Genomic DNA, 26,786 nt, shown 5'->3' with positions numbered 1-26,786 from the left:
CGATGTAACTGGGAGTAGATATCTGCTCCGGAGGTGAAAAAGTTGTGATAACAGCGCTGAGTTACACAGCAGCACAGTTTATACATACATCTTTTAGATATACACTTCTCTGGAGACATGCCCCTATGACCTCGTAACATGTCCCACTCCCGCAACCACAGCCTCGCAATCTCCACTTCAGCCTCTATACACACCTCCGCCTCTCCTTCCCCCGTATCCCCAGCATCCCCAGCCAGCGCTTCTGCAGGTCTTTCCCGCCGCCATAGCTGGAACATAACGGACGAGAACCAAGAGATACCGACTTTTAACGACCCCAGCAGCCCCTCTCGCCACATAAACGACAGCCTTACTCCCAAAAGAGCCATCCCGCTGCATAGCACACCTTTGGGCAAGTCTGGAACTGCCCACTCGCACCGCCTAAGCGAGAGGGACATTACATGGGCAGATGCCAACGATGGAAGGGACATATGGGGAGATCCTAATCAAACCACACCCACGCAGAGCCGCACTAGGCCATTCATCGACACTTACCAATCGACAACCTCTTTGCAATCGACAATATCGCCCTTGGATGACAATGGGAGATCATCAGACGACAGGGAGCGTCTTACAACTGGACACTCACATGTTATGCATTATAATGGGATAGGCATGGGCACACCCAGGCGGTCGCCCAGAAAGCCGTACAACGAGAGCGGTTCCGGTTTAGGTAGGAGCTCAACGCTGAGGAATGTCTCCCAGTCTCTGAGAAAAGCGAGCGTGAGGGTAGTCAACATCATGGGCACAGAACGTGGGGGCGGCAGGGAAAGGTTAGGCAGTGATGACGAAGGCGAGGAGGTATTGCAAGATGTGGAAATCGATGGAAATCAGGGCTTCGCTATGAGCAGCACGAACGATAATCGGGAAACTTTGCCAAGCCCTAGACAATTGCCCACCAGTTCTCGGAGAGAAGAGGTGGGTCACCGCCGACTAAGAGGAAGGACGATGTGTCTATTTGGGCCGATGAGCAGGGTAAGGAAGAGTATGGACCGCTTGATGCGATATCCGTAAGTCACATGAGTGCAAGAAATGGTGTGCTGTTACTGACTGATCGTACGCAGCTGGACGGAGCCTGCCATATTATTGCTTATTATAACAAATGTTGTCGTTCTCGCTATTCAGTCCGCTCCTACTCTGAACTCGCCCAGGACCGGTAACGGATACTTTCAGGGTTGGGAAGACGCCGTGTTGCTGGTGCTTTTCATCGTCTTTACGTGAGCGTGGTTCAGTTTGATTGATTTGCGAGCAAAGGTTGATGGCTGTGAGCAGGCTGGAGATGTTTGCACGTATAGTCGTCACCGGACTATTGCTAGATCCAGAGACGTCTCTCCGCGAATCTCTCTTCGGTCAAGATGGTGTCGTCCCTGTTCTACAACGATACTTGCTAATAACCAAATCCAACATCCAATCCAACCTGCGACGCAAAGCAACTAAAAGACGCGCACCGTGGCGATCGCAAGAACAGAACGATGCCACGCACAATAAGGGCTCAAAGACCATGGCCACTTCGGCGCTGAGGTCCCTGACAGGCCTTTCAGAAGCGCCTTTTCAAAAAGCCATGGCCAAGCAAAAAGGCTTATCTGATCAGGGAAGACCGTATCTCCGTCATTCCTGGCATCGTATTGATATGATAGCGGTATTCGCGTTCTGGATCACCTTCTTTTTGGCTCTCACAGGCCATGAAGCCACTGCCAATCGCCACGTCTACATTTTTCGTGCACTTTCAGTCCTTCGTGCCGGGCGTCTCCTGGTAATCACGAGCGGTACCACCACCATTCTTCATTCACTAAAACGTGCGGGCCCTATGCTCATTACTGTATCTTACTTTCTTATTTTTGCTGCGTGCATTTTCTCCATTATTGGGGTGCAGAGCTTCAGAGGAAGCTTTCGAAGAGCATGTGTGTTGACGGATCCCCACAACTCAAGTAATGTGATTCAGCTGGAAAGGCAGTGTGGAGGCTGGTTGGATCCTACGTCCCTGGAAAGCGTGTCATATCTGAACTCTGATGGAACACCCTCGGCTGTGCCGCCAAAGGGGTACATTTGCCCTCTTGGGCAGACTTGTATGGTGAGCTCACTTACCTGGATGCTTCACTATTCACCATGAACATGGCTGATTACCTTTACCTAGACGACGGATCAAAACCCTAACAACAATGTTAACAGCTTCGACAATGTTTTCTCGTCCCTCGTCCAAGTCATCATTGTCATATCTAGTGGGTGACCTTGTTACAAAAGCCAGAAAACACGTCTCTAACTGCTTGCAGTCAACACCTGGGCACCAGTCATGTACATGGCTATGGACTCTGACTTTTTTGGATCGTCCCTCTTCTTCATAGCTGGCGTCATTGTACTCAACTTTTGGTTAATCAACTTGTTGATTGCTGTAGTGGTAAACACGTTCAGTGATATCCGAGCAGAAACGAAACGCAGTGCTTTTGGTGCGGGCGAGTAAGTGATAGTGTTGTATCGTTAATTGCCATAAAAGAGCTGACAGAGGTCGTAGAACATTTCTAGGCACAGAACCACATTGGGCAGCAGAAGACGAAAAGACTAAAAACAATAGACTGCTCGCCTTCTATCAAAAAACCGAGATTTTTTGGGTAATCCTGATTGTCGCGGACCTGGTGACGCAGGGAAGCAAGACATCAAGCTCATCAGAGAGCATGCTTCGTCTTCTAGGTAAGCTCTAGAGTTGGATGTTCCAGAAAGTCTGCTGATCTCCCTCAAAAGATCGTCTTGAATTGGCTTTTACGCTCGCTTTTGACCTCGAGATCATCATTCGTTTTCTAGCATATCTTCCGGATTGGCGATCCTTCTTTTACCGAAAACGGAATTGTTTTGACCTTTTTCTCGCGATTGCCTGCTCTATCATCCAAATTCCAGCCATCAGCAACAGTACAATTTATCCTTGGTTGACCGTTTTTCAATTAATAAGATGGTATAGAGTCATCCTAGCGTTCCCAAGGATGAAGCCGCTATTGGTCACGGTGTTTGGGAGTTTTAGTGGTTTGCTTAACATGGTGATCTTTTTGTTCTTAATGAACTTTCTGGGTGCTCTCATGGTATGTCGATTCATCTTATCTTGAAGGCGCAAAGGGGTGTATAGCTGATCATCGGACAGGCTTTGCAATTGTTTCGCGGTGATCTGGAGGCTGGAGAACCAATCACATTCTCACAAACATATAATTCATTCTTGGGGATGTACCAGGTGAGTGACTGATTTCTCCTTTCCAATTTTCGTTCACTCAAAATCATGCAGATCTTTTCATCCGAAAATTGGACGGATATTGTATATGATACTGTACGCCCCTTTCGAGCTCTTGTTTTACTCCCTATATGCTTACTCGTAAAGTATAGATGGGTGCGGAGGCACAATACAAGCAGAACATTATTGCAGCAATATTTTTGTGTGGTTGGTTTCTCTTCTCCAATTTCATTGTGCTTCAGATGTTCATCGCTGTCATCAACGAGGTAGGTGATCACAGATTCCTTTTCGCTGTCTTGGCCTTAAATCATTTGTATAGAATTTCGCGATTGCGGAGGAACAAAAACGCAAGCAACAAATCCAAGCTTTTATTCATCGAGCCGAAGCACCATCGGCCCACGCCAGCTGGATTGACCGTCTGAATCCTTATCGACTCATGGCAGCTCGTCCCAGAGCTGTCAGAGTAAAAACGCTTCCTCCCAATCTCATCCTGCCGTTGAAACAAAATACCGGTATAGATTTGTCGGACGTGTCATCGTCCTTGCCAATGGATGATGGAAAAGGCACGAAAGGGGCTGTTAAACGGCTTTTAGGCAGAGACCGTGAGGAAGGTCAGATACGGCTCAAACGCTTGAAACGACCTTCCCCTCGCGAGGTCACGGATGACGTCGAAGATGAAGACGATGACCGAGGATTGTGCGTAAAAGATGCTCTTTCATAATCTATTAAACTGACTGAAACAAATTTAGGACGGATCTTCTACCGCCTCTCAACGCTGCTGTCTCAAAGGACGAGCATATGGATGCACTCAGGGAGCGAAGAAACCAACAAGCTGACTTCATTGCCGCCCATCCGAGCTTCGACAAATCTCTATGGTTATTCAAACAGAGTAATCCAGTCCGCAAATTTTGTCAAGCATGCGTCCCTCCAGCATATGGGGAACGTATCTTCGGACGGCCTGCTAATCCCACATTGGAGCTGATTGTCAAAACTGTAGTCTTTCTCGCGGTTGTAGCTAGCATTGTTGTTGCTGCCATTGCTTCACCAAGCTACAGGCGGGAATACTATGCCGACCATGGAATTTCCCGAGGGACATGGTTCGACCTCACAGAAGTGACTCTGGGTCTGATTTTCGTCTTGGAAGCTGCCATGAAGATTGTTGCCGACGGGTTCATCTTTGCACCCAATGCTTACCTACTTTCCCTCTGGAATGTACTCGACTTCATCATCCTAATAACGCTTCTGATCAATATCACAACCTCATTGATCTTTATCGGGGGCTTGAGCAGAGTGACAAGAGCTTTGAAAGCCTTTAGGGCTCTCAGACTTATTACTCTTTTCGGGAGGTTGAGAGACACGCTTCATGCCGTATTATTTGCTGGTGCGCTGAAAATTCTTGACGCCTCCATTTTTATGATACTATATTTAATTCCATTCGCCGTCTGGGGGTGAGCGTTCTTCCTTGCCTGCGGGTAGCTATTGCTAATCATGCTTCTCAGCCTCAACATCTTCTCTGGTTTATTATACTACTGTAATGATGACGACTCAACAGGGTTAACATCTTGTATCGGCGAATTTTCCACTTCGCCAGTTGATGACTCTCTTACCTATTTAGTCCCTCGCGTTTGGGTCAATCCTACTGTTGACGAAAGCATTTGGTCATTCGATTCCTTCAGGGAATCGATTCTGATTCTTTTTGAAATCGTGTCATTAGAAGGATGGATTGATGTGATGGCCTCGGTGATGAACATAGTAGGCAGAGATCAACAGCCTGAGGACCAAGCATCGCAGTGGAACGCGATCTACCTAGTGATTTTTAATCTATTCGGCGGTGTAATCATCCTTACATTGTTTGTCAGGTGAGATCTTTTTCTTTTTAGCAAAAGAAGAATTAACATGAATTCAGGGCTAACTAATGTTTTTTAATAGTATTATCATCAAGAATTTCAGCACCCGTTCAGGCAATGCTCTCCTTACAAGTGAACAGCGACAATGGGTTGATCTTTCCAAGTTCATCAAAGCGCAGACTCCGTCCCAACTACCCAAAGGACGGCCTAAGTTACTATTCAGAGCGTGGTGCTACGACCGGACAGTAAATAAGAATGGGTTTTGGGCGGTAGGCTTCACAATGATATACTACCTGCATATCTTGTTGCTCATGTGGGTCGCTCAAAAGTTACCGATCACAGCTAACGTTTACTTGCAGGATGGAAGATTTCTCAGAGAATCTGCTGAACGAGGTGCAGCTAGATTGGATCTTCTTGTTTTTGACCGTGCTTTATGCCATTGACCTTCTTGTCCGGTTCTACGGTCTGGGGTTTAAATCCTTCAGATCGAATGGGTGGAATATCTTTGATCTCATCGTCATCACAGGTAGTTTTGCGACTACTATTCCTGCTCTACAGGCAGATAGCAGTGGTGGGACCGCTAATCAAGTCAACGTCCAATTACAAAAGCTCTTTTTAGTATCGATCTCGCTGAAATTGGTACAAAGAATCAGTTCGTTGAATCAGTTGTTTAAGACCTCAGTGTAAGTCTATTAGGCTACTTTTGAAGGAAACGTCTTCTTGTTCAAGACTGATGCTGCGATCGCAGGGCAAGTCTTCCCGCCATTGGTAATCTTTTTCTTCTCTGGGCTACCATCTTCATATTTTACGCCATCCTTTATTTGGAAGTCTTTGGCTTAACAAAGGAAGGGAATAATGCAGGCACGCGGTTTCAGAACTATTACACTTTTGGGAATGCGTTGCTTATGCTAGCATTTATGTCCACTGGTGAAGGGTGGAACGGCTACATGCACGACTAGTAAGCTTTTCGTGCGCGGGACACAATTGCTAATGTTATGTCAGTACTATTCAAGTACCCAGATGCACCGAGAATGGTAACTTCCTGGAGTCAGATTGCGGTAGTGCCCCAGGCGCGTACGTGTTGTTCATCAGTTGGAATATCATTTCCATGTAAGAATTTCATCAGCATGTCAATGATATCCAACAAAGTTTGACATAACCAAGGTATATCTTTGTGAACATGTTCACTGGTGTTGTGGTCGAATCTTTTGCCTACGTGTACCAGATGCCTGGGAAAAGTTCACTGAACAGAGAGGAGATGCGTTAGTCTTTCTACAAAGTGTGTCCCGGCTCTTCACTGACACGCCTTCCTTCTAGGCGCTTTCAAACAACTATGGGCCGAATTCGATTCCCAAAGAGTTGGATATATCAAGCGCAGAGACCTTATCAAGTTCTTTTCAGTAAGCCTGTTACTTATGATTATCTCAGACTCTAAACCACCTATGTAGCGCCTTACCGGCGTATTCGAAGTGCGACCGTATCCGATTGAATTTTCAATACACAATATTATTCACCATTCGAGACCCGATCAGCCCGACAATGCCTCAAGTCGGTCGTATGTCATTACCGGGGTTAAGCATGCGGTGGATATTAGACGCGTAGCAGAACAGATCGCCCAGATCGACTACCGGCAGGTTCGTGAGCGGCGACAACTATTTTCAAGGCTATACAACGAGGCAAGGATATCCGAAGAGCCTGGCAAAGGAATCAGCTTTACAGCCATGTTAATGATGCTTGCTCACTATAAACTTATTGATGATGAGAGTGCATTGGAGTGAGTAAAATATCATCAAGATGTAGCTTTGGACTTATGAAAGGGCAACAGGCTGGATGATCTCCTCTTAAGAAGGGCCAGGACAGAAAGAGTTACAGATTTAGTTAATTTGGATAGAGTGAGAGGCCTCCTCCGAACGATATATTGGCGAAAGCGATTCTTGGCCACACGCGATGCGCGCAAACTGACATTGAATGCCGAAGCTGAAGGTGAGCGATAAGCTGCGGGCAATAGACGCAAGGACGGTCCTCGCGCTAATAATGGGAATGGCAGGTATCCCTGCTATCGTCCTGGATCCAACCCCTATTACTCCCCCGGACTATAGTGATCAGTCGAGATACGACCCATCGTATTCTCCTCAAGTCCATGAAAAGGAAGAAAGCACCCCAAAACGCATTTTATCTACTGAAATCATATCTCCAACTTCATATTTCCCTTCTGGCAAAACACACGCGTTACCCGTCTCCGATTTATCCAACTCCAACAGCTTGCCCTCCCCCTCTTTCTACAATTCTCCGACTCGTTCAACACCAAGGCCGGAATCATTAGGAAGGCAGCCATCTAACAGCAGTTATTTGTCATCTGATGATGCCCATTACAGACGGTATGTCTCTCAGTATTCTGATATAACAATATTCACTAATTGGAGAAATTCCAGTGATTCAAAGCCAGATGAGAATTTGCACGCGAAGGATTACGATGAAGGCATGTCAGATTCGATGTGGGGAGGTAAGCTGCATTGCTCAATTGAGCAAGATATATGTTGACTCCATTCGATCAGATATGATGCGCGAAGCAGTAGATCAAGAAGGCATTGAAAATGAACAGGGTTGACGACAATTATACGACAACATGACGCGATTCAATGAATGACATGACCCCTTCCCATAGATTTAATATAGTAAATATGTACTACAGTTCTGCCATTACAAAATAAGCTAAATGTACTTCAAATCCCACGCTTAGACATATGTCGGTGGTATTCGCAAGAGAAAATCATGAAGTATAACGTGGTTTCAACCTGTCGCGCCTACTCCGGGCTCATCTTCCTCTACCTGGGCTTCATCCGGTACTACTACAGTCCACCGGTCTGGGACCGATGGAAAATAGAAACGTTCCATCGCTGTGCGGAAACGCAGTTTATCTGTTTGTTCAATTATGTTAGACGGTTGACATATGCACAGACAAGCTCACTTACATTGTTTGGGAGTTACAATGGTCGGTTCTCCCTTTCCTCCGGCCCCCAAATCTTTTACCCATGATTCCAGCTTCTTATCCCTGAAGGAAAGTCAGCATCATACTGAAACTTCCATGCAAAGACTCACCACGTAAAAGTCCTGATATAATCAACAATCCCCACTACCAGCTCATGCTTATCAGTGTCCACCCCTACGACCAAAGAATAATCCATGACATTGAGATTTGAAAGAAAAAGGGTGTCGTTGAAGAGGGCAGTACGCAATACACGCTTCGATTGTTCACGGAGATACAATGGGTGCTTATAGACGATCTCCATCAAGTTCTCATCCAGTCTGTTGTATAATAAGTGACATCAGTTTGCGATCAATGGAGCGAAAGTTCCACATACAGCACCTCGTTTATGCGTCCTGTTGGTTGTATTAGTCGATTACGAGTACTACCCTTTAAGTCGTAAATCTGCCCCATAGTTTCTGTCAGTGAAGGGCATACAAAAAGAGACGAAAATCTTCGCTGACCTTGGCAAAGCGGCGTTCATAAAAAAGATTTTCCATGACGAGAACATTCATCTTCATAGCCTTGCCAGTGATGGCGTTGTTGAAGCCGATCTTGAAAAACCCGTATATCTTCGCGAGGACCGTCGGCCGCTGACCTTGGAAAGCCTTGCGAGTGTAGTCAAAGTAGGCGGGTGCAAACTTCGTGAGAGCGTCCATCTCGTAACGAGTAATCTCCTTTGCAATGAACCGGTCGTCTATAAGATACAAACATATGAAATTAATACACATCGCGAAAGACCGTGCTAAGACCTTACCTCGACTTTTGAGGAACGCTGACCCTGATTTCCCCCCGGATGCGTCAAATTGAATGCAACGTGCGAGCGACTCCACAAAGCTATCTTCGCAATTGCAGGCTTTACGGAGTGCGGCAAACTGCTCTGCGAAAAAGATCCTGCAGAAGATGGTCGAAGCTCCGGACTCGAAATCTGCAGCACAATCAGCATTAATTTCCCCCAGTGGTTGGTTTGAACACTTACCATATTTCATATGTGTACCTCTTTCCTGTCTCGCTGTCTCATCGACATCCTCCAGCGAAACAGCATCCCATGCTGCTGGATGATTAGCGCTCATAGCCTCTTCTGGCATGAATGTATCGAATCTGCCCTCTTCCTGTCTGCTAGTCGACCACGCCTTTGAATTATCTCTGTACGTCTTCGAACTAAGGGTAAATGCGATAATGCTGGTGGGCTCAGTCTCACGTATAATGACCTTAGAATCTGCAAAGATGTGTTCCGATGCTGATCTATACTTAATTTAGCATACAATCTTGATCTTCTGATATATACTCACAATGGATATTCCAGTGGAGCGAAATCGGCCGCCCGAAATGCCCATAATCCACTCAGCGACTTTAGCAAACTTGATTTCTCGTTTGCTGTGCTTGTTTCGACGTCAGAGGTTTGTGAGGCAGAAACCGCTCCCAATGCCTCGTCTGCTGTTGTGGTATCGGTATGGACTTGTGGGGTCGCTGGGTGACTCGGAAGAGGCGCACTGGTCTCAAAACTTGGAAGTTCTATCTTCAGACGGTCGGTAAACGACTTTTCCGATTTGGAGTCACTAAGGATAGAGGTAGTGGTCTCGGATGCAATGGGAGGACTCATTGTGACAAGATCGTCTTTTGATAAGCTTGCCTCGGGCAGTAGGGAAGGAGATGTGGCCATTGGTACAGACGAGCCAATCGGCCTAGTGGGAGAGGAATTGTTTGAAAATGACTCTGCCTTCGTTCTTGAGATCGGCTCGTCTGCTGAACCCAGACTATCATCACTCCCTAGCTCATCCTCTTCATTATCAGCCTCTGATGAGTCGGTGTCGAACTCGTCTTTAAACGCATCCCTAAGATTGTCAAACACCTGTACCTTAGCTTTGGTTACACTGACTGGCCTAGCTCGTTTCCCTCTGACAACGGATATGCGTTTTTGACGCTCCTTTTCGGCCTCTCTCGAGAGACGATCGAAGTGACGTGCAATGGAATTTACTCGAGAAGTACCACTTTGAGAACGACGGCCTACGTTCTTACCCACAATCGGCGTGGTAGACTCTGGACGTCTAGGCGATTTACCTTTACCAGCAACCCGAGGCTTCCCTTCTTCAAGATCGAAGAGAGATTGAACGTGAGTTACAACGGGATATCTCAACTTGGGAGAGGCTCTACCGGAACGCGGAGGGATGTTGCTGGTGTATGATGGGGCACGAGAGCCCATACTGGGTCTCACAGTGGGATAATCGTTATTCTTACTTTCGCCAACTGATCTATGAAGATGCGAAGAAGATGATATACGTGATGCGTTTGTAGCGTAGCTTCGATCACCATCAGACATCAATCCGGGCCTGGAGGCGTCCCGTTGACGATGAGAGGGCTGTTCAGTCTTTCCACGACGCAATCTTGGACGATTTCGAGAGCTATGATCACTGTCGGAAATATCATGCGATGAATATTGCCGGGGAGATTGACGACGAGAGCCTCCAGCAGAGCGTGTATGTTCCGGAGAACAAGTCAGTCCCGGCAGGGCTAGCTGAGTAGACTCGTTGAAGCGTTGAACAAGGTCTGCTATGCTAATAAATGGGACTAGTGAGTAAAATGGTTGAATAAAAGTGGAGTATAGCATACCTTGGAGCAGGAGCTGCGCGTCGGGGAAGGCGAGACACAAACTGAGAAGTGTCATTCTCAGTGCTTGGCTCTATCGTGGCTTTACCGTCTCCTTTGTCCACAAGATCATCGTGGGTTGCAAATACTGTTGAATCACTGTCATCCTCTGTCTCTTTCGAACTCGACCTCACAGATCTTGAGTACGGGTTTGACATTGGTTGGAGTATGCCAGCAGTAGGTGTTACTGAGGCGTCATCGAGTTTCGCTGTAGCGATATCGGCAAAGGCAGCTGCGCCATCCGTAGTTGTATCGGAACTGAGTCCGATTATAGTCGTTTGCTTGTCGCTCGGTGCTTGAGTAGGAGCGACATCGTCTTTGGTCTCATGCTCTTCCGAAACCACTGAAGGTGTTCCGGCTAAAGCACTTCGCTCTAATGAACCGGGGGCATCTTGATTTGCAAAAAAACGTTTTAGGTGGGATGCGGTCACTGACAATTATCAGGTAACTTCCTTTTACAACAAGGGGATGATAAGACAACATACTTTTTTTCAGGTCTTTCTCTGTGGGCATGAAAGCCTTCTCAATGTCTGCAAAATCTACGCTGTTTTTGGTTAGCATTTTGCGCAAGGACAATGGGACATTCCGCTTACTCCCACTGGACTACTTTGTCTTGCAAAGCTCTCAATACGATGTTCAGTGATAGTACATCTGTAATTGGAGTGAGCTTATACGTCCTGTTCAACAGATTGATGATCTCTTCTCGGTCGCTGGCCGCTCGAACAAGCATAGATTCAACGTTTGCATTAAGACGGGATACCTATACAGAAATATCAGCGGCGCATCTAATTCGGTAGGCCCATTTACGCACTTTATCTGACTGCACGCCTTCCACGTCAATCGTTCTCAGCCGCGACGCCACTGAATCGAAGAATGCATAGATTTTCGCCAATGCGCTGTCGTATTCCCTATTCTTGAGTATCACCTTAGTCTCCGCCTTAATCTGTAGTTTGATCGATGGCCGTACAGGCTCAAAGAGGTCGATCTGCTCATTATGTATCCTAATTGCCAAATTTCGGTGGGCATAATATCGAATTTGATCGCGAAATGCGTCATGGGGACAAGAAAAACCAGCTCGAATCTCTGGTGGATAAAAGCATTGCTCCAGATAAGCGCCCCAAGACATTTTCCAAGTTTCTTCTCTCATGATGGTCGTGGGCGATGGGGTGGCACATTGTCGACAATAGGACCATGTGATGATTTGGTCTTCATGTCCTGGGGAAGGGCAAGGGAACTGATCTACGGCAATTTGCAGGCGACGTTGACCATGCACTAGTAAATGGTAATGGAAGAGTAGTAGACGTTCGCAGTTCTTGCTAGTACATTGGTCCGGAGCCACGATGGCAAGACTTTCGAGAAACTGGCCGACAGTCTGATCACCGGGCTGGTAATAATCGATATGCTGAAGAGACGGCTCCACACATGGCTTTTCAGCACCTTCACAACCCAGCGATGACAAGTAAACAATGCCTTGATAGTTCTCAGGGCGGAGTTCTTCTGCAAATCTCCGCGTGTACCATTGCCATAGTCTGATCTGTTCTTGATGGGCATGTTCTACTTGCGCCAGCGCACTTTCTTGGGATACTTCTTGGGGCTTCCGAAGAATGTGATAAGGATCTCGTATTGGTGGTTTGCTTGTAGATGTCGTTGGATAGGCACTCATAGCATCATTAATCGGCACTTCAGAGGAGGTTCCAGCCGCTTCAGAAATCGATGTCGGGGCTAATGAGGCTGTCTCTGAATCGGTAGTCCCCACTGTAGGAGCATTATCTTTTGATACCTCTGCCACTTTTGTTTCCTCTTCTAATATCTGCGCTGCCTCTGCTTCATCCCTGTTCACCCTCAGCTCTGACAATCTCCGATCAAGCGCAGCCATCTTCGCCAAGATAGCAGGTGGGGGAAACATTATTGCTGCGGAAGAAGACAAAGCGACTGTCAGATAAGGTTCAAGGGACTTAGCAATCTGTTTCGTCACTTCCAGAGCATCACGCTTCTCAAGTTGTTTGTCATCAAGCTGGATAGGATTGAGATTTGGCCTAGGAGTTGAAGAAGATTCGGATACGAATTCGATATTATCAGGGGAAGTTATGGGTTTAAGGGTGGCGGTGGAATGAGAAAGTTGCGAAGGTGTGTCGCAAGAAGGACTACCTTCAGTGGGTGATCTATCGGAGTCGAGAAGGTCCAGAAGCTCGCGGTACTCCGTTGGGAGCACAGGCTTAGGTGGTGGAATGTTGTGTTCGTCGTTGTACATTATCACCTCGTTTCTCAGATGATATGCCACGAGCGCCATGAAATCCGTGATCACTTTAACCTTGCGTAAAGTTGGCAAATCCGCACCGCGCAATATGATCGTGCAGCCTTGCTCCCTGCTTGCTCCTTCGAACCTCATTAAAGTTTTTCTTCTACCTGGGATAAGCTCATGATCAAAAGATTGAATCCTGAACTCTCCGCATCGACCCATTCTTGGCTCAAGGACGAGTCGATCCATCGAAGCAACAATATCTGCTTGAGTACATCTGGCCACCTGCTGGATAGCAGAAGCTTTGACGCTGCGAGCAAGCGCGACGTTAGCTTCTAGCAGGTAGTCGAGTGCGATTCGTGAAACAGAGGACTGGGCCAATACAATGTGAGGTCGGGCGTCAACGATGCGTTTCGTCAGTAACCGTAAATAATCTTTTTCCTGGGCGAGTATCGGATCCAACGACATAAACTGATTATCAACCCGGTGGTAATCTAAAGGGAAGGTGACCACCATTATGCGCGGGTTAACAAGTCTCCTGGACATGGCTTTGTGGGCCACATTTTTGGTTATGACAATTCCGTCTACGTACTCCGAGTCACTGATTTTCCCACCTGGGACCTTTTTGATTTTGACATACGCTCGAACGTCAATATCATCCCCAGCGCGTACATTGGGCTGTAAGTTGAGAGGTACTTTGAGAATGAGATTGGTGAGAATTCGATGCCATTCATCGGCTTTGGGAAGTTCGGCACGTGCGATAGCTTGTGAAAGCATGAGTTTGAAATGTTGGAGGCTTGCGCCTGTTAACATTTCGGGTTGGTGTCTGCAAATTTCCAGATCAGCTTATGGCTGACAGCACGGCCTAGCCACACTACTCACGCGAAAGAGTGCGACCTCGCTCTCCAGAGTCCCTCCGACTTTTCTGAATCCAACAATGCAGTAAGGACTGCCTGATTCATCCTCGTCTTCAAACCAATGAGAGGATGACCTGAATCTTCGCGACTCAGTGGTGCTCTTTCTACATCGTCGTCTGTCGACATGGTATTCGTCCTAGGAAAGGGTGAACTTGTCGCATCTCTATGCGTGGCATGCAATGCGGAACCCGAGGTTTCCAACACAGGAGTGCTGACGCGACCATCTCCGTCAGCTTCTTCTTGGTCGGCAGCGACCTTTTGGTCCAGCTCTACGGGTCTCCTGAAGGGCGCTACAGTTGGCGGTCTTCCTGCCCATATACGATCATCTCCAGTGGGTGTTGGTGGCCCGCCGACTTCATTGAGAATGAAGGCTCTCTCCGCATCAAGACGACCATCGTCCCATTGCATGGGAACCGAGGCCTCGTCAATGGCCATAAGTGAGTCGTTAGGATGGGAGCTAAATAGCTGGCTTGCGGCAAAGGGGGATTTAGCATACGGCATCTCTGGGGACATTGCAGTGTTGAGAAATGCTCGGTCGGATATACTCGGATAACGGTGAACGGACGTAGAGAATGAATTGATTGACCGACGGTCATCGTCGTCGTCGTCCTTGTACTCTTCCATAATCTTGAGACAAAGATTGCAAACCCTTACAACTCCTTCCTGGCCAAAACGACGAGCACCGATGATATTGGATGCACAACGAGAGCAGAATATCTGACCGCATATCCGGCAATGATGCTTCCTTCGCCATGCCGTGAAAACCTTTCAAGTGGCCTTATTAGCGACCGTTTCACATATAGATTAGCCCACTCACTGATTTGCAGTCGTAACATTCCTTGCAATGCTCGTCCGCCATCCAGTATTGTTTACTTAAGCCGTCTCCTTTCATCCTTTTGATAATCCTGCTGACACTATTCAGCCTCTTGACGGCCCCCATGCTTCTCACGCTTCTGGTGTCATCTTGTGCTAAAGGGAATCCAGGAACGTAGCTATGACTCTGAGTTAATTCGGCGTTGGCAGCTATCATACCGGAAATGGAAAGGGAAGAAGGTGAATCGGGAAGGGTCGCAACAGATGATCTACGAAGGCGTTTATTTTGGCCTGTCGACAGAGGATTGGTGTGAATGTGGTGAGGTAGCGGGGTTGGAGCGCGCGAGGAAGAGGATATAGAGTTTTGACGGTTGACGTTACCTCGATGTGGAACCTTGGCACTCGGAAAGGGAATTGGTCTAGCAGGAGAAGAAATAGGTTCCTTGCTCGCAGTCTGCACTGTCGTTGTCACGGGCGAAATAGTAACCTGCGCAGGAGCGACACCGGATGGACGCCAGTGTGGCCCTCCAGAAGCGACAGCGCGCTTCGGCCCTGAAATAGAGACTTGGGACGAGGCAACAGATGCGGGGACGGGTGGGTGAGAATTTGAGCTACCGAAAGTATTGACAGGACCGATAGGCGGATTCAGGGACTGGTCATGCGAAGTATGGATAGACAAGTTTGAGGGATGGGCTGTGGACTGTGTTGAGGGCAGCGCCTCTGCGGCTGTAGCTACAACGGCGCTGATCGAACCAGCCGACTGCCCGTGCATGCGTTGCTGCTGCTCAACTGCTGAGTTCGGAAGTGCACCTTGAGCAGCCGTCTGAATCCTGTTCTTCATGACTGCCTCTGCAATGGCCTGCGCCTCTGTCTGACCACCTTCCCTGGGCGGAGCGATGGGGTTCGAATCCCGGTCATGAGCGAATTTGTTTTCACCTTCTATCGAGAGGGGTAGCCTGTCGGAGCTGGCATGGGAATTTTGGGTAGGAGGTTGGGATATACCTGATGCAAATGTTTGCTTCACCTTTGAAAGGAATGCTGGAAGTATTCCCTGCTCTGGTTCATCCTGAAAGGGGTTCGGAAAGGTGGTGAGGTGAGATGAGGGTGGGATGGAATGCTCTGAGTAGGAGGAGGAAGGCATTAGGGGCTACAAAGAATTTGCCACTGGGCAGGTTGGAAGAGCAGGTGAGTCAATCACCGGCCAGCCAGCATCAGCAACAGAGCTATTGTGTGGATCAAGTGAACAACTACTGCGTCAGCGAGCACGCGAATCAAGGCCGCCGAGGCACAGTGGGCGGAGGCGGGAACAATAATCAACAACAACAAAAAACACACTCTTCGGCTGTCTCCGCCGTTCAGCATTATAATTACGTACTATATTTTTACATAACACGTCAACGCGACAAACGGGTCGTCGCCTTTTGATCCATGAGAACATGAGAACCTCAGCTTGATCCCGGACTTCGAGCGACGTCTTTCACAAAACGTGCGTACAGCGTGCGTCGTGCGTCGTGCAGCAGCCTTGCTGGCGCAGTCGATTAAAGCAGCACCAGCAATCAGCAATTATTTATTAACACTCCTTCCTTCCCCATCAGAAAATGATGTCATCTCACGACTTATAACAACACGGATCGTCCATAATAATAATAAACATCCTTTGCCCTCTTTCCTAAAATTATCGCAATAGCGACCCCTTGATTTGTTGGCAGAGAGTTTCCTGCTTTGATGTCCCTTATAAATCCGCTTGATATCTCTGTAATGAAGATGACGGATGTTCCGACTTAACAGAAGTTTAGACGCCTCTATAATGGTCTATGGTTATGATTCAAAGGGACAGGATTTCACCGCGTTCGCCGACCGGCGGGCTACGTGTATCATTTTGTGCCACTGGTCACTACTAGTCACTGGGCGTTGTAATCGGACAGAGTGAGGGCCTCGTGACTTGTATATGTTCGTCCCAGCAGCACATAAACCATTCTTTTGATTCCCAATTGCTAAGCTTGCAAGTTACTGCTTACTCTGCTTTAAGAAGACTCTAGAACCATCGACAGTTAACAGCCATTGCCAACGATGACACAGTGTTCGAAAGACGAAACCCTTATTCAGGAAATACATGTCCGAGTAAGTGATGCTACCGGCCCAAATAATGATAGCACGAAGAAGGCCCAAATGTTTCCCAACTGATATTATGTCATCGAAGATCGTTGAGCGACAAGGACATGAAGAGAGCTCCTGGGACGGCTGCATCTCAGTATACTCTCAGTTGAAGAGTATCTTTGAAGTATGGAATGATGACGTACATGAAGACGAAGACATCGATTCTTATAGGTAGGCTAACGTCCTGCTTGTATTTCCGTCGAGCAAGTCTTCTGATTGCAGGCTAGGTTTACCGTGTATCTGGAAGGAACAGGAAAGCCGGGAACCGTGGTGAATGGCGACGAAGTGAGTCGTATCTATATTTATAAGCCCACTCATATACCGCCACGATACCGGTCATGACGGGGAGTCATCAGCTGAAACTAGCTTCTGCCCCGTCTCCTAGAGCTGCATGTCATTGGGAATTCACGACCAGGGTATTATTTTTGCTTCACGGATTGAAGTTCCAGAACACAGGCCCCAACAAATGGCAACAAGTACGCGCGTTGCCATGCGCATATAAAGTCAAGCCTATAGTACGAGCATTAAGGGATGGTGATTGGGAGGAACTAATGGACAATTTCTCTACTCTGCATCAGTGAGACCTGATCAGGGGTCTTCATGACTGAACGCTTCTGAAGGAATACGAGGTAGCACCATACACACAGCACGCGATGTCATTATTCTATTGTTCATACAAAACCCAGCATTTCAGGCTAGTCCTCAACTTTCATCCAACTCGCCCGCGTTTCTTCATTTTCTATGCGGATACCGCATATTTGGCAGCAGCTTCATCGAACAGCTTATTCTTCTCAATGAGATCGAGGGCATAGGGGTGTTGCTTTGCGGTCGTAACCAGCTTCCTGCAAGAGCAGTCAGTAAATAATGCCATCTTGACATCAAATGAAAGACTGACTCCGCAAAGCCCTCAGCGCCAACCGAAGCGCCAACAGCCAGAACATCGCTGCTACTCTGCCCTGCCTTACTCTGGGATGCTTCCACAATGTCGGCCTTGGCCTCATCGACGTGACCTAAGAGAAGGTGTGCGGCAGCGTGCGAAGCTAAAACAGGAGCGGTGCGACCATTGGGAAGCTGATAAAGCTCTTCGTAAAAGTAGTAGGATTGATGAAGAGGTTGAGATCCCTGGAACTCATGTCAGCTTGCACTAATAAGCTAAACGAATAAGAAGGCGTACAGTCTTGAGCCCAATCCAAGCTTCCATAGCCTGAATAAGCATAGAGTCACTCCCGAATTTCTTGGCGGAGTTGTAAGTAGCTTGCGCAAGATCTCGGCGATTGAGAGAAAGAAGAAGCTGGACAAGGATGGCAATACTGTCATGAAATGGAACTCGGTTAGCTGACAGGCGCCATCATCTTTGATGAACTTACCACTCCAGATCATCCTTAGCCGCGCCCTCTGTCAAAGTAGCCACAGCCTCTTCGTTCTCTCCCACAAGGATAAACACGCTAGCAGCAATGGCTCTTACGGTCTTCTCCTCCTCCTCATCGTTTCCACCTTCACATTCCAATACCAAGTCCCTAACCTCTTCTACCTTTTCCTCTCTGGCATCTTCCTCCGCTTCATGGATAGAGGCGAACGCGTCAACTGCACGCGCAGAAAGAGGTACGGGTGAGAGCGAAAGGAAGGGTGCGAGGATAGCGTGGGCAGATGAGGGGGATGGAGACGGAAGCGCAAGATGAGAGCGAGCAATATAGAGAGCACGGTGGAGTGATGAAGGGTCGTCTGAAGGTGTGTGGGGGTATTCTGAGGCTTCAGAGATACAGGCTATGCAGAGTCAGTGGGGAATGATATCGTTTATCGTCGGTCGGTGACGAACCTTGGTATGACGCTGCAAGTGAGGGTTAGCTGTGAGATGAAGGGAAGAACGAGAGTACACTCACCCTGGTAGAAGAGCTGCTTGACGTGGTATAAGGGGTCTGCCTCCATGTTTGAGATGCTTTTGCTGCTGTATCGGCGCGATGGCTGTATAGGTGAGCGACTGACAGCGAGCGCGAAGCGCCAGTTGAGGGCAGCGGCTGCTGCCTGCTGGTGCCACCAGGGCACGTGTTACGTAAACACATTCAAGGAGAATTAATTAATGCATGCAAATGTCATTACGGAACATGATGATAAAAGTTACAATCGATATGAGCTTTCGCTATATGCTTATGATGCCTATACAACCTAAATGCAGTCTATGCAGGAACCACGAGCGCAGAGGGGCACAGTTCAGAAAAACAGAGGTTCGGGACACATGGTATCCCCTTCTTTGAGTTCTCGTAACCTTTTGTCGACGAGCTCCTTTTCCTCCTACAAGGTCTACCATCAGTCGAACTGACGGGCAAGCACATTCTCTTCGAACATACCTCTGTTAAAGGTCCACAGACTTCTGGGTGGCAGGGAAAGTAGGTGCCATTCACTCGCGTATGGGCTGTTTCGTATAGACGCTGCAAACGCTCGGCTAAGGGAGGATGGGCAGGGGCACATACTGAAATTAGAGCCCATCAGCACATGAGCTTGTCGAATTCGCGAAGAAATCTGAAGGTATCGGGCCATTCCGAAGAACCAAAACTCACTATCAGTCACCCTTTTGGCCCATATGAAATAGGCCTGCACTCGTTTCATACCCCATCCCACTGGTGGGCTACGTCGGATTGACTCAAGATTGTGCAATTTACTTTATGAAACGAAATCAGTAATGCGCATCAGCTGCGGTCACTGACCTACTCACTCTGCCAACTTGACTTGTTGAGCCTGTTTGGACTTTGAAGGAGCTGCACGCAATTGCTCGACCTTGCGCTGAAGGCCATCCAGTGCAGTATTGTCGGTACATTCCTAAATAGGGTAAGCCTCTCCCTACATAATAAGAACAAAGTACTCACCTCCACAATTCGTGCCACATCAATTCCAAATTGGTCTGCAATTTCTTCTGTCCAGCGGTTAGCTATGTAACCGGACACGGTACTTTTCCTGCTTTCAGAAACTCACCTATAGTCGTACATGTGTCTTCGACAGTATCATGAAGGATTGCAGCTTGCAAAACGTGAACGTCGGTGATGCCAGTTGACGATAAATAGTTTGCCACAGACTACACCGCAAGTTGACAATGAGTGTTATGGAACTCGGTTGCTGTTAAGCTGCATATATGCAGGAACGTACAATCGGATGGTTGATACTAACATAAAGGTCAGAATGCTCATGAGTGGAAATGGACCATCTGTTACTCACTATGGGGATTGATCGACATCTTTTCTTCTTTGGCAAGAATGTTTCTGCGATATTGTCCGTTGGCACCGATGCGGTCGATGAACCGAAATGCACTTACTCTAGCAGCAAAATCCAAAGTGCGAAGGAGTAAACTCAGGTCACTTTCCCCATGCAGCCTCCCCGGAGTAGAAGCCGTAGGTGATCCGTTTGCGCTGAGACTCCGGCTGACTGGAGGTGTTGGAGTAAAGCTCCTGGCGGGGGGTGTGCGAATGAGTTCTACCTCTGAGTAGGATGGAGAGCGTAGGGGTGGGTTCAGGAGAACGTTTGTGGTGGTGGGAGAGGAGTTTATGGAGACACTGTTGGGCATGGTGTGAGTGGAATACTATGGGCAGTGAGTTGGCAAGAGAAGATGCGATTATGACGCACCTTGGCAGCGCCAATGGGGAGGGACGAATTTCTGGGTTGATTACGTATTTCCCGGCAAAGGGAGACAGAAAAGGCGAAGAACGACGGCGAGTAACTTGTCAACAACAGCAAACAGCCATGTCCAGACAGCTTCTAGCATGGGAGACAGAGGAGCGCAAGCTCCAGTCTGTATACGGTACGTCTCCCCGGCATACATTCACAGCTCACAAGCGCAGACGATATCTCCCTCCACCGCATCGTCCCTGCACAACAAACTATCGCCCGCTACCTCAAGAAGCACCCCAAGTCTCAGCCAGCTCTCATCGTCAACATGTACATCATGCAGAAAACGGGCGCAGAGGAAAGCGACATTCTCCAGGTCTACAAGCAAATTCAGGCACTCGCCGGACCTAAGAAGGAAATGACGGGCAGAGGCGTATGGTGGTGTACTCTTACCCTCAGGAACATGGGCAGACGCAAGTAGCAGATTCAGTCGACTGACAGAAACATGAGCTGATGGACTTGTAGTGGACCTTGCCCAGAAAGTGTACCAAGACCTGTATGACCTCCATCCAGAAACATACCAACTCCTTGAACAGGTTTTCTTGCATTCAGCGGCCGCTTGGGATGTGTCTACTATGGTGCAGAGCAGCCGGAAGATGTTCAATGCTACCCGTGATCCCAAATGGGCCCGATTGGCCGCTTGGGCTGAATGGGTTCAGGTGCGTCCTTCCGTCTGGATTTCAATAGCTCGGCTGACGTGTCGCCGTTTAACAGAAAGCCCCTCAACCTACCCCTTCCAACCCTTATCCATGTCCAGCACCCGCAAACTCTCTGAAAATTGCCCAAGTGCTCCTTTCTACAACAGGCAACACATGCGAGACTTCGGACATTTTTTGGCTTCGCGCCCAGATCCTTTTATCCAGTGACCAGCCTGGCGATTTGTTGACGCTGGCCAGACAGCAGGCACAGGAGGGAAGTTTGGCGAGGCTTTGGTGGAGGATGGAGACTGTCAAGGCTGCCGTGGCAAGATGTGGAAAAGAAGGGCAGAAGGAATGGGAGGCAGAAAGGGAATGGGTCGCGGGGATGTTGCAAAAAGATGACGGATCGTATGTGCGACTTGATAGCCTATCGCCCGTAGAAACTTACACCACTACACAGACAGCGCAACTATGCGTTCTACCGATATCTACTGTTGGCTACGCAAAATTCTACCGATCCTGACTCCATGCGAAGCACCACTGCTCTACTCAAGTCCTTGGTTGAGCAGATCGGTCAAAAGGAACGTGCGCCCCAGCTTGCCCAGCTGGAGTTTGACATGGTTCTTCACGACACAAAATTCGCTTCCGAGACGGATATCTCTTCTCATCTGATGGACGACGAGGAATGGCTGGACAAAGTTGAACAGTACTGGAACCGCTGGGGTTCGAAGGGATCGATCGTTACAGAGTTAATAGCGATTTCACGGGAGAACGAGAAGCGGAAGACGATGGTCGAGAACTTTTTGAAAGCTCGTGCTGTTCAGCAGCACCATGATGAAACCTCCTTCAAAGAAATTTCAAATGCTTACATCATTCTCCTCATGGAGAAGGACGCGGACTGGATGCCAACAAACGAAGATATCGAAAAGTACTGGAGACTGTATCTCGAAGGACTCCAATATGGTGAGGAGACATATTCTCGTATATCTTCATACGCTCATTAAAAGCTTGAGTATAGGTAGAAATCTTGCGAAGACCGATGTCCAATCATCTGATCCCATTGGTTTGCTTACAGTCAACCTCTTGCTTATCATGTGGCACTCTTCGCCAAAGAACATGGTACCACTGTATAAGTCCATCCTTTGTTTGGAGAAGATTTGTCAAGAAAGCCCCATATGTATGCATGCGCACTACCTGTTAATCCGTTTATACAGGTTAATCGGTAAGTCTAGTAGAATGCCTTCATAGCGATGTGCTGAATATTCTTGTAGGCGCTGCATCCCTTATAGGACCGCATCTGACCACACTCGGCCTGTCTGAAATTCAACTCGATAATCTTTTGCATGTCATTGTTGAACGGGGAGCCATTGAAGCCCTGATGGCCAAGAACGTCGGCATCTGGTCAAGTCACACCGATAAAGCCCTTAATATGTACCAGCGTACCGCTTCCGACGTAAGTTTTGTTCCTTTTGTGGATTAATCGCGTCACAGGCTAACGACGCGGGGCCGCCTAGTTTCCCGAGTACGTTAAAGAATGCCTCGGCAATGAAACCTATTCCAAAATCACATCCATCAGGCATCTCGCCTCCTCTCTCCATGATTCTCTCTCCTCCCATGTCCTTGCAATTGAGCAAGCCCGCCTTCACGCCTTCAATTCCCCAACCGTGCCTTTCCCACCCCAATTGACCAGACGTTTACAGAAATCGCTGAAGGCCGAAATGATCGATTTGAGGAACTGGGATCTCATTCAAGAGATTGGCGGTAAACGGAAACTCACAAAGGATATTACGGAACTAGGTGGGAGGCCAATAGCAGACGACTGGGTGAAGATTATGGGACGATTCTGGCTGGTTGTTGGCGAGTTTATCAATAATGGACAAGTTTTAGATTTGGAGTTTGAAGGTTTAGTTAGTATTTTATCTCTGCTGCAAGGCAATCAATCAAGTCACATGCTGATGCTTGACTTAGGAAGCTTTATTAGATCACGAGCAAGCCTTGGTTGAAAGTGGATCTAATGTGCTCAAGGCTGCATCCAAGGCATTAAAGCCCTCAACTGAGGCTGCCGAATCTGAAGAACAAGAAAAGTCACTCAAAGGCATATTCAGTGGTAAGTGATGGACATTAGTGTTGCTGAATAGATGAAATGACTCACCGACTCGTGGTAGAAAATATTCGCATCTGTTGTGGTGACCACACCTCGCGGTGGTCATTGATACAGTCGTATATCTCTCTTGCTCAAGTATGTGGCCTTTTTTTTTTGGTTATTTAGGACCGTTGCGAGGTCTGGCTAATACAACCGAAAAGCTCATCAAGATCACTGATCTGGTCCTTTCACGCGCTACGGAAGCCGCTAAGCCTGTGAAAGGCAAAAAGAAACCGACCCAACTTTCAGCTTTCATTGCCGATCTTAGGAACGAAATACAAGATTTGAAAAATACTACTATGGTGGAATTGAACAAGCGACTGGATGCTGTTCGAGGAGAGGATGAGGTCAAGTGGGACTGTCTAAGCAGCTTGTTCGATGTAAGTTGTTCATGTCGATGTGCAACCACGATGATGGCTGATATAAGGTAGGAGGATGTTTATCTCCAGGATGTTTTCGAGAATCTTATGAATGCTCGCAAGGCGTCTTTGGACAATCTTAAACCATTACTCACTACCAAAAAGTAACAGGCATTATGCCGAATAGAAATCAATACAGCCTACATGCAACTTACACTTAATGTGAAATCAGGTCCTCACGGACGATGTGTAACAGTACTCCCGTGGGTGGATCGTGGTGCAGAACTGTTACGGAAAATCGAATTGTACTGGTTTTCTGACAATTGACGATCACGAAGTGATATCTCTTGTTTGAGTGGCTAACCACACTATACTCTATTGAATATGTTCATATATTGATGCTATGTATGATGGCAGGCAGACCGTTTACAACAAAAATATGCTCTACTTTGCTACTTTTACACACATTGCAAACTCTACAGCAAGACAAACTCAAAAGGCAACATGACCATTTGTAGACTTTTTTGTCCTATTCTTTTCAAAGCTTATTTATCCGTTTTGCCTTTCCATCTTCCAAAGAATCTATTTATTGTTGCAATGATTGGGAGTCCAGTCAGCGTTGTTTCCGTGATTGATCACTCCAAGATTTACTCACCCGTGCCATACCACTCTATGTTCTCCCTGAAACCCTTCTGAAGCATCGGCTCTGAAAGAATGAACGGGCATGATGCTGTTTTTTATTCAACAACATCAGCAGGTGGGTTATTATTACCAGGAATTGAGACCAACGTACATCACATCTCCGATTTGTAATGGCTCCTTGAGACCTGAGGCCTGGGCTGGATGAAATCCGTAACGAACGAAGAGGTATCGGAAAACGGCATCGGTGCTGGGGACGATATGTGTTATCAGCAAGGGTGGCGTTTGATGTTTGACACGGAACGGGTCGGGAGAACCTACAATGCGCCTGGACCTGACCAGTTCAATATGTTTACATCTTCTTTTCTGACTTGATCATTGTTTGATTTCATCAGCCTTATTTCTTCCGACTTTTTCAGGGCCATTCCGATCACGTCCAACAGGACGGGATGTCCTCTATTGGCCATAATTGTCCATTGAACGATCTGGATAGATCTTGCGAAAGATTGTTCTCTCCAGTTTGCTCCGGTGGACAATGCATCGGATTCAATGGCAACAACCAATGAGGGTTTAGAGGTTGAAGGGGTTGAAGGAAGTGTTTGCGAGGAGGGATCTTGAATGATGGATATCAGTTGCGGGATGGCCGTAAGAAGGGGAGCAACTGGAGCGACGGTGGGACTACGGGCCCACTGGGCGATGGGAAGGACACTGGCTGTATCTGTATCGGTGTAAACGCCACCGTTGAGCAAAAGGACAAGGTACCTGCAGGTATAGCAGAAAGCAAAATCAGCCAGTCGTCTTTATACAGCTTTTCACCTGGAGGTGCAACTTGGGATGCAACCCACCTGAATAAATCCGCACGAACCACCCCGTAGCTTTCCTTCAGAGCCAATAATTCCTCTTGTGCTTTAGTTTTAACCTCTCCAGCACCCAACCTATCTTCCAGCCAGGTATCAATCTCCGCATCATTTACAAACATGGTGGTCCATTCCGGATTTTGGGTGATCCAGGATTGAAACTGCTCAGGAAGCTGTTGAGGTTCCAAAAGATCGGTTGTGTAAATGAATTTGGGAATAGCTGTTTCACTCCCTTGCTCTCGGGGCAAGAGGGATGTATATGAAAGAACGGTTTGGAGGGTGGGGTGATCCGCATTAGATCCTTGAGGCTCCTGGAGAAACTCTTGCCAGATATTTTCCAGGTAACTGGCATAGCTTTGCAAAGTCCAATTTTCTCCAAGGTCTATTCCAAGGTCCCTTTTTGCGCCAGTGGCATCGAAAAGTCTATTTGATTCAGCGACATGTCTAGCGCCAGCATCAAGAAGGTTCTGGATTGAGATGGCAGCATTTCCTCTGCAGCCCGGTGTTCGCTCGCCCTTGACAAGTGCGGTAGGTACGAAATTGAGAATAGAGGTGGAGTTGGCGAAAAGGGAGAAGAGAGAGGATAATGCGAATATGATGAAAAGAAGGGCGAGGATCGGGGAGAGGAGGCGGGGATGTGGACGGGTGGCGAGGGGCATGGAAGACGGTTCTGCTGCAGTCGGAATAAGAGAGTAATGGACATGAATGCATGTAGCTGTGATACCATTTCGGTCTACTATTTATAGGTTTATGCATTTCCAAAGCCCTGGGCCAAGTCAAAATCTGGAAGGTAACGAGAAGTGCACAGTAATATAAGCAGCGCCGTCGCAGGGCAGCTGCGCAGGCAAATCGAAACGACGACGCAAAGAAAATTGCGATATCCTACCACGCGCTGCCGTACTACGTAGCTAGATGCATACACCTGGAGTACTATACACAAATGGAATACGTTGCAGCGGTCATCAATGCCTATCCGGAAAAAGAGGTTTGCGCTTAGTATTGAGCTGGTCACCCCAGACGACCTGGTCCTTCTCGCCGGCTTCCTGCAGCACACAGTACCGTTAGGCAGTCCTTGGCTACGATGGACCTGGCCACTCACCTCTAACCGCTCTTTCATTGTCTGGCTCCCTTCTCGGTGGCGGACGATCTGGTCCATCTTGTTCTTTAATTGGGGAGAGAGTTGCTGTATGCACTCTTTCAGTTCCCGCTTTGGATACGCTGTGTCATAGCACTCACGCTGTACAGCTCCTTTTCGCTAGGGACGGTTTCTGCGATAACGAGTCAGACTAAATCGGCGTCAAGACGGACAGATCGTACTTGACTGGAGCCATACACCAGCCCCAATGACTGTAGCAGAGGTGAGCTTGAGGCGTGCAAGGATGCTCGCAGCGGGGACTCACTGAGCGACGAATATACTGTGAACCTGTGCGCGGGGTCAGCGAGGATGTGTGGGCGGAGAGCGACGTACTTTGCCCAGCGGACTGCAGCCATTGTGTGTGGTTGACGAAGAAGATGGTGGGGAGGCGAATTGTGAAGTGCGGGTGGAAGTCCCCCAGTGCGGGAAGTGCCCCAGTGCGGAAGTCCCCCAGTGCCGAGCGCCACCGC

At 47.9% G+C, this 26,786-nt stretch overlaps 7 protein-coding genes across 7 annotated transcripts; 2 read left to right on the top strand and 5 right to left on the bottom strand.

Moving 5' to 3' along the window:
* Window positions 1-138: 138 nt before the first annotated feature.
* CNBD3030 (hypothetical protein) lies at window positions 139-7,702 on the top strand (the record flags this gene model as incomplete). Its single annotated transcript, XM_770802.1, has 24 exons — window positions 139-1,046; window positions 1,101-1,253; window positions 1,309-2,107; window positions 2,171-2,255; window positions 2,307-2,490; window positions 2,546-2,721; window positions 2,773-3,104; window positions 3,164-3,250; window positions 3,302-3,343; window positions 3,400-3,513; window positions 3,567-3,943; window positions 3,997-4,695; window positions 4,747-5,106; window positions 5,177-5,407; window positions 5,454-5,777; window positions 5,843-6,052; window positions 6,097-6,204; window positions 6,259-6,356; window positions 6,412-6,494; window positions 6,543-6,817; window positions 6,920-7,077; window positions 7,232-7,322; window positions 7,426-7,476; window positions 7,561-7,702. The coding sequence occupies 24 exons, from the start codon at window positions 139-141 to the stop codon at window positions 7,700-7,702; spliced, it is 6,087 nt and encodes a 2,028-aa protein (XP_775895.1).
* Window positions 7,703-7,884: 182 nt separating this feature from the next.
* CNBD3020 (hypothetical protein) lies at window positions 7,885-15,875 on the bottom strand (the record flags this gene model as incomplete). Its single annotated transcript, XM_770801.1, has 14 exons — window positions 7,885-8,012; window positions 8,067-8,146; window positions 8,194-8,400; window positions 8,457-8,524; window positions 8,584-8,816; window positions 8,877-9,047; window positions 9,099-9,364; window positions 9,412-10,674; window positions 10,730-11,195; window positions 11,251-11,309; window positions 11,359-11,525; window positions 11,577-13,830; window positions 13,887-14,686; window positions 14,739-15,875. The coding sequence occupies 14 exons, from the start codon at window positions 15,873-15,875 to the stop codon at window positions 7,885-7,887; spliced, it is 7,299 nt and encodes a 2,432-aa protein (XP_775894.1).
* A 1,755-nt stretch (window positions 15,876-17,630) lies between these two features.
* Window positions 17,631-18,817, bottom strand: CNBD3010 (hypothetical protein; the record flags this gene model as incomplete). The annotated part of the gene is made up of 6 exons (XM_770800.1): window positions 17,631-17,733; window positions 17,787-18,013; window positions 18,066-18,201; window positions 18,259-18,655; window positions 18,708-18,719; window positions 18,772-18,817. The coding sequence occupies 6 exons, from the start codon at window positions 18,815-18,817 to the stop codon at window positions 17,631-17,633; spliced, it is 921 nt and encodes a 306-aa protein (XP_775893.1).
* A 282-nt stretch (window positions 18,818-19,099) lies between these two features.
* On the bottom strand, window positions 19,100-20,444 carry CNBD3000 (hypothetical protein; the record flags this gene model as incomplete). The annotated part of the gene is made up of 9 exons (XM_770799.1): window positions 19,100-19,180; window positions 19,237-19,358; window positions 19,447-19,547; window positions 19,602-19,705; window positions 19,753-19,799; window positions 19,859-19,958; window positions 20,030-20,045; window positions 20,099-20,142; window positions 20,196-20,444. 9 exons carry the CDS (start codon window positions 20,442-20,444, stop codon window positions 19,100-19,102), a joined length of 864 nt encoding a protein of 287 aa, XP_775892.1.
* Window positions 20,445-20,620: 176 nt separating this feature from the next.
* CNBD2990 (hypothetical protein) lies at window positions 20,621-23,853 on the top strand (the record flags this gene model as incomplete). The annotated part of the gene is made up of 12 exons (XM_770798.1): window positions 20,621-20,678; window positions 20,719-20,958; window positions 21,011-21,204; window positions 21,260-21,591; window positions 21,644-22,146; window positions 22,202-22,405; window positions 22,455-22,636; window positions 22,698-23,090; window positions 23,152-23,290; window positions 23,349-23,422; window positions 23,488-23,706; window positions 23,758-23,853. The coding sequence occupies 12 exons, from the start codon at window positions 20,621-20,623 to the stop codon at window positions 23,851-23,853; spliced, it is 2,634 nt and encodes an 877-aa protein (XP_775891.1).
* A 377-nt stretch (window positions 23,854-24,230) lies between these two features.
* CNBD2980 (hypothetical protein) lies at window positions 24,231-25,840 on the bottom strand (the record flags this gene model as incomplete). The annotated part of the gene is made up of 5 exons (XM_770797.1): window positions 24,231-24,267; window positions 24,341-24,415; window positions 24,479-24,574; window positions 24,646-25,042; window positions 25,186-25,840. 5 exons carry the CDS (start codon window positions 25,838-25,840, stop codon window positions 24,231-24,233), a joined length of 1,260 nt encoding a protein of 419 aa, XP_775890.1.
* Window positions 25,841-26,143: 303 nt separating this feature from the next.
* Window positions 26,144-26,672, bottom strand: CNBD2970 (hypothetical protein; the record flags this gene model as incomplete). Its single annotated transcript, XM_770796.1, has 6 exons — window positions 26,144-26,224; window positions 26,281-26,364; window positions 26,418-26,449; window positions 26,499-26,528; window positions 26,582-26,604; window positions 26,650-26,672. 6 exons carry the CDS (start codon window positions 26,670-26,672, stop codon window positions 26,144-26,146), a joined length of 273 nt encoding a protein of 90 aa, XP_775889.1.
* Window positions 26,673-26,786: the final 114 nt, after the last annotated feature.

The sequence above is a fragment of the Cryptococcus neoformans genome, chromosome 4 (assembly GCF_000149385.1).
Source record: "Cryptococcus neoformans var. neoformans B-3501A chromosome 4, whole genome shotgun sequence".
NCBI classification, from domain to species: domain Eukaryota; kingdom Fungi; phylum Basidiomycota; class Tremellomycetes; order Tremellales; family Cryptococcaceae; genus Cryptococcus; species Cryptococcus deneoformans.
This window is presented reverse-complemented; position numbering and strand designations above follow the sequence as displayed.